General features: G+C 50.9%; 1 protein-coding gene across 1 annotated transcript in view; it reads right to left on the bottom strand.

Moving 5' to 3' along the window:
* Positions 1-3,046, bottom strand: part of LOC119276412 (protein CHUP1, chloroplastic-like) — a 7,384-nt gene extending 4,338 nt beyond the window's left edge. The window contains exon 1 of the mRNA XM_037557464.1: positions 1,845-3,046. Coding sequence (XP_037413361.1) covers positions 1,845-2,912 — 1,068 coding nt within the window. The 5' untranslated portion in view covers positions 2,913-3,046. The remainder of the gene's footprint in view (positions 1-1,844) is intronic.
* Positions 3,047-6,395: the final 3,349 nt, after the last annotated feature.

Genomic DNA, 6,395 nt, shown 5'->3' with positions numbered 1-6,395 from the left:
CGAAATTATTGCGTTCCAAGCAGTTTCCTTTTATGATGCCCTGGCGTTTTGTAGTAATAAGGAATGGGTGGCATCCATAATTCGAAAACGCAAAAAAAAAAGAATTTTTTCGCTTTTCTGAAGGAGAAGTACATGCTGCGGTTGAAAGGTCTGTTTGGTTGGAGACTAATGTGGCCAAGCCAAACTGTGGCTAGCCACACAAGTATGGCAAGCCACACAAGTGTGGTTAAGAAATCGAAAACACTAACGCCCACACGTGTGGGCGTTACCCAACTCGCCCACACGTCCGGATCGCCGTTCACTGTCTTTTGCACGAATCTTGACACGAAAAGGTGGATTTGGTGTGCCACGTATGACGGGCTGGTGTGTGGTCGTTGGAGATTTTGCCCACACGCGCACCACGCTGTTTGCCAGCTGCGTTGTGTGGGCGAACTGCTTTTCGCCCACACAGCCACCACCTAGGTCATGCGCGTGTGGGCGAACTGCTTTTCGCCCACACGACACTCCTACCTTGTGGATGGCAATTGCACTTATGCGAACGTGGCAACTCGGTACACACACATGGCAACTGTGATTCTTTACTACACGGCAACTGCAGTTACGCGAACGTGGCAACTCGGTACACACACATAGCAACTGTGATTCTTTGCTACACGGCAACTGCAGTTACGTGAACGTGGCAACTCGGTACACACACATGGCAATTATGATTCTTTGCTACACGGCAACTGCAGTTGCGCGTACGTGGCAACCAGATAAACATACATGGACACTGTGATTAACAATACATGGCAACTATGGTTGAACCACACGTGACAACTAGGTAAACACACATGGTAACTACTGTTTTGACCATATATGGCAAGTAGTTAATCACACACGGCAACTACGGTTTTGATTACACGCGACAACTACCATAAATTAGACATGTCAACTATAGTTAACCAAAACAGATAGAGTTGCCATGCTTTTACAACTACACTTGCCATCCCAAATAACTACATCTGCCAACCAGGATGGCAACTAAATCGTCATCCCGCGGGGTATCAAACGTAGCTGTGTCAGGACGTGTGGGCATTTTTGTTTCGTGCCACACGCACGGGGTGGAGATGAATAGTATTTATTGGACGTGTGGCACGAAGTAGCCGCGCCCACACGTATGAGCAATTCTAATGTCCGCCCACACACAGCCCGTGTGGGCTGCCTCCTACTCACACCACACGGTGTGTGGGTGCATGTCGTATATGCCACACGTCTGGCAGTTATCAGCGTCCTGGACGCCAAACTTTGGCAAAAGTTGGTAAAAAAAATGTCTCTTTGACAAGTGGGTCATAGGGGCAATAAAGTGTGGCAGCCAAAATGTGGCAAAAATCAAACACATGCTTGGCAAACTGTGGTTGCCAAATTTTGGCTTGGCAAATTGTGGCTGAAAACCAAACAGCCCCGAAGTGTGGCACTTGCAGTTTTCCCCAAAAATTAACGTCCATGTCCAAAGCAGTCTTTACTATACCGGCCGAAAATCACTTGTACCCTTTGCTATACCAACCGAAAAGACGAAACCAGTACTGCTTATGTACGCTCCCTTAAAAAATGCATTAATGCACGTACGCAACTTTCTATCGAAACATCGTATGATTGTTCAGCAGCAGCTCCAATATGAATAGTTCAGTTTTCCCCGCAAAAATAAAATAAAATATGAATAGTTCAGTTCCCGCAAAAAAAAATAGTTCAGTCAGTTGTGATGTCAAAAAGAGGTTCTTAGAAGTTACCACAGGTTAATAGAACGCTCCCTCCAATGATTCCAGCTTAAGAAAATTGAAAATCTCGGTACTAGTATTACGTACCGCGAGGAGGTGAGCCGACCGGTTCTCGATTTCGCCGATCATGTCCCTGGTCGCCGCCGCGCCGCCACCGCTCGCTGCGTCGGCACCGCTCCCTCCGTCCCTCTTGGACTCCCTCCGCATCAGTGAGTGGTAGAACTCCACCACCTCAGGCACGCGCCTCACGCATGAACCCGATCTCACCGGCGAACATGTCCTCTTGGACGGTGGGGGCGGGGGCGGGGGCGGAGGAGGTGGCGCGCCTGCGCTTCCGAACAGGCCCATTGAGCCTGAGCTCACGCTCAGGCTGGGTGCCGGCGTCAGCTGAGGCCGCGGTGGCGGTGGCGGTGGCGGAGGTATCGGCGGCAGCTTCGACAGCTCTGGCACGCGGGTTCTTGGCATGGCCGCCGTGTCTGACGACGAGCCTGAATCCGTCGGTGAAGTCGACGTGGACGAGGATGACGAAGAGCTCGGTGCTGAGGCGTGCAACGGGACCGACAAGTGCTCTGCTGAGACCGAAGCCGACGACGAGCAGCAGTCATCAGCGTCGTGCTGCTTCCTCAGCTCTGCCATTTCCTTCTCCACTTGAACAATCCTCTGCTTTCTGCTCGTAACCTCCAGCGCCGCAGCGTCCAGCTCAGCGCACAGCCGCATGTTCTCGGACTCGAGCCGCGCGGCGGACTCCTTGTACCTCTCGAGCTCGCTGCTCTTCGCCGCGAGCTCGGCCTCTAAGTAAGGGACGATAGCAACGGTCTCCCTGAGTATCTTCTGCTCAAGCAACTCGACGCGGAGGCGCGACTCCCTCTCCTGGAGCTGCTCGATGGCGCGCAGCAGCCCGGCGACTTCCGGCGGCGCGCGCGCGGGCTGCACCTGCGCCGACGAGCGCGGGAAGTAAGCGCCAAAGGACCGCGCGAACGCGGACGCCTTCGACGCCGAGCCGCACGGGGCAGGCGATGACGTTGACGAGGAGGGAACCCGGGCCGGCGTGTGTGCATACCCCTCAGCGGGGGCCGTCGTCGCCGGCGCCGGCGATTTGGGCGCCCTGGGGCTGCTGTGGAAGCCCATGGCCGCCTTGACACGCCCGGCCACCATGGCGAGTGAGTGTACGTCCTGCGATATTCGGCCGTGGAACAAGAAACGTACGGACAGGTAGGATCTAGGATAGGGCCGCGGCGGGCACTGTGGTGTGTTTAGTTCAGTTGCTGCTGCTCTCGGTTGGCGATGGCTTTGGGTTTAAGCCAAAAGGGCGGGTGGCGGGGAAGCGAGCCAGACACCCAGGCCAGCAGCTCAGCGGCTGATGGTGGTGGCCGCGCAGGGGAGAGGCCGGGGACGCGGCCGTACCTGGCCATGCGCAGCCCGGCCTGACCCGAAAATCCTAGGACAGGCCGGGCCTGATTGTGTCATCGGGCCGGGCTCGGGCTTGGAAATTGAGCCAGGCAGACCGGGCCAGGCTTATAAAAAACAGATTTTAGCCGTAGCCGGGCCGGGCAGACAGGGTCATGTCAGGCTTGGGCCTGATTTATTAGGTCCAATGGCTGGGCCGGACTCGGGCCTGGGTTTTCAGCACCGGGCTTTTTACGGCCCGGCCTGACATATGCCAAGGTATAGACGCGGGTGTGTTTAGTTTCGGTGTGTTTGTGGACACTGATATAGGAGCCGAGCCAACCATCAAACCTTATTATTTATCAAACATTCTGACATATTTCAAACTGAATATGAACAAACCAGACAAATTTCATACAAACTAGATGATTGTCATTTAAATCGGATCAAATTCATGACATTTTTTTCTTTAAAAAACAATCATTACATTTTTGACATATTTCATAAAACAAAAGCGGTCATGATAGTTTATTTATATAACAAAAGTCAACCTAGTCTAAATCTTCGTCAGCCGTGGAGGCATCCGTGTTGCACGTACTTTTCTTCTCTATATCCGGCAGCCCACATCTGTCTCTCATATCCTACTCTTCCTCGTCGGAGCCCGCTGCCTAGCTGTGGACGTCGACGATCGAGGTGAGATCCATGATCGACGTGGACAGGGTGGCCTCGTGGTTGTTGCGGCCCGACGCGAACAATGCGGGCGCTGCGAACGATGCGGAGCTACCAACGTAGCCAACCATGTTCTCGTCCGTGATCGTCTGCGCCGCCTTCGCGTTTGTCTCCATCGTGATTGCGTTGTAGCTGACGCGAGTGCTACGCACAGCCTCGTAGAGCGCCCACTGCTGGTCAACGAAGTTCGGGTCCTCAACGACCATAGGCGCCATGACCATCTTGCTCGCAAACTCGTTGCAGATTTCGCCCTCCGTCAACCGGTGATGTGTGAGGCAGCTAAATGAAACTCATTCAATGGCTTTTGTTCCTCGGGGCATCTCCAACGCGGACTCTCAAATAGCATGCAGACGTCCAGATCGAGATGTTTGCATGTAGTTTGCCATCCAACCTGGCCCCCTATTTGTCCACAGACGCGTTCACACATTTGTTTTGTTGCAAACCGGACACAAACATATTTCATTGATTTGCTCAGTGTTACAACCAGTTGATCATGTTATTGTGTAGTCCAGAAGCCCTTCATAATGATACATTACTGGATGAAGCTCAATAGACATAGCGATTGAATTAATCAGGGCCTATGAAGAAGTTCATCAAGCTCGAGGAGAGAAAACTTAAGATGAGGACTCCTTTTGGGATTGAAAAATTTAAAAACTTGTTGAACATCTTTCAGATTGTTAAACATCTTTTGTGGTGTAAATGTATGATTTAATTGCTATTGATCTAGATATATTTTGTCAAAATTTGGTGCGCGCGGTTGGATGGTGTCTGCACTTATCCTTGTCCACGGACACATCCAAACGTGTCCGCGGGCATTAATCATCACTACCTTGCAATAAAAAAGGGTGTAAATAAAAGGGATAAACATCTTAGACAGTTCATAAAAGTGGGATATGGCATAGCCCCTTCAATCGGAGAAGACTGCATTGTCTTCGCGCAGTTTTAGCCAAAAATTCTGGCCAGTTCTTAAACATCTGGTCTATGTGGTTGTGGAGGGCTTTTGTCTGGGTACGGTGGATATCTCTAGGTTAAATTATGTTGTCATTTCTTTGCTCCCCAAAGTCAAAGGGGCAGATTCTATCAAACAGGTCAGACCTATTGCCCTAATCAACAATATTGCTAAATTCCCCTCTAAGGGTTTCGCCACGCGTCTCTCCCCTATTGCCCTAAGGTCATAGGGCAGTAGCAATCGGCGTTCATCAAAGGACGCTTCATTCTAGACGGGTTTCTTAGTCTTCATGAAATTATTCATGACCTGAAAGTCAGGAATTCTAACGTTGTGATTCTCAAGCTAGACTTTGAGAAGGCCTATGACTTGGTGAGCTGGTCATTTCTCCGAGATGTTCTATTAGCTAACGTTTTGAGGTGGCCTATGTTCATCGGCTTATGCAGTTGGCTTGTGGGGTCACACAACGGTCTCGGTGAATGGGGTTGTCAGTCACTATTTCAAAAATGGTTGTGGCCTTTGCCAAGATGACCTGGCCTCTCCCCTGCTTTTTAACTTTGTAGCCGATGCCTTTTCCTGTATCTTGAACCGGGCGGCGGCGGCCCGACATATCCTCCCCATCGTGTCTCACCACATTCCGTCCGGCGTGACACACTTACAATACGCGGATGATACTATTATTCTTGTGGAAAATTCGGACCAATGCTTAGCTACCTATAGTTCCTCCTACTTTGCTTTGAGGAAATGTCTGGGATTAAGATTAACTTTTCTAAAAGCGAGGTGTTGTTTCTGGGTGCTCTAAAGGAGGAGGCCAGGCGGGTTACTTCCCTCCTTAACTGCTCTCTCGGCTCTTTCCCCTTCAAATATCTCGAGATGCCCATTTCCCCTTACAAACTTTTGTCCAAAGACTTTGCCTTCTCTATCTCTAAGGTTGGGAATAGGGTGATGCCTTGAAGGGGACGTTACAACTCTACTACGGTTCGGGTCTGTCTTATCAACGCCTGCTTATCTTCTCTGTCTATGTTTCTCATGGGCTTTTACCAGTTGCCTGAAGGCACTCATGCAGGCTTCGATAAGCATAGGAGTGGGTTTTGCTGGAACACCGCCGATAATAAGAAGAAATATAGGATGGTTAAGTGGAATATCATGTGCATACCTAAGAATCTTTATGGGCTAGGCATCTTGAACACTTCCCTTATGAACAGATGCATGATCTCGAAATGGTGGTGGCGCATGCTCTCCTCCCCCCAGACGCGTTGTGGCTACGTATTCTTAAAGCTAGGTACTTCCCTAAATCTTCCCCCTTCTCTGTAAGTCGACGGGATCTCCCGCTGTGTCCCAATTCTGGCGCCAATTGCTCAATGTCAGAGACGAATTCAGGGCCTTGGTTAAATTTTTTGTAGGTAATGGTGCTTCGGTGAATTTGGCTTGACTGGTGGGTGGGGGAGGGGCCACTTGCGGCGGCCTTATCTACTTTATTTTCGTATGTTGCGTCTCCTTCTGCCTCCATCGCGGAGCTCGTGACTAGGGAGTGGGACTTTGGCTTTCACTGGGCCCTGTCTCCCGTAGAGTTAGAG

This window comes from Triticum dicoccoides, chromosome 3B, assembly GCF_002162155.2.
Source record: "Triticum dicoccoides isolate Atlit2015 ecotype Zavitan chromosome 3B, WEW_v2.0, whole genome shotgun sequence".
In the NCBI taxonomy this organism is placed as follows: Eukaryota; Viridiplantae; Streptophyta; class Magnoliopsida; order Poales; family Poaceae; genus Triticum; species Triticum dicoccoides.
The sequence above is the reverse complement of the archived record's forward strand: the minus strand, read 5'-3'. Positions and strand labels throughout refer to the sequence as shown.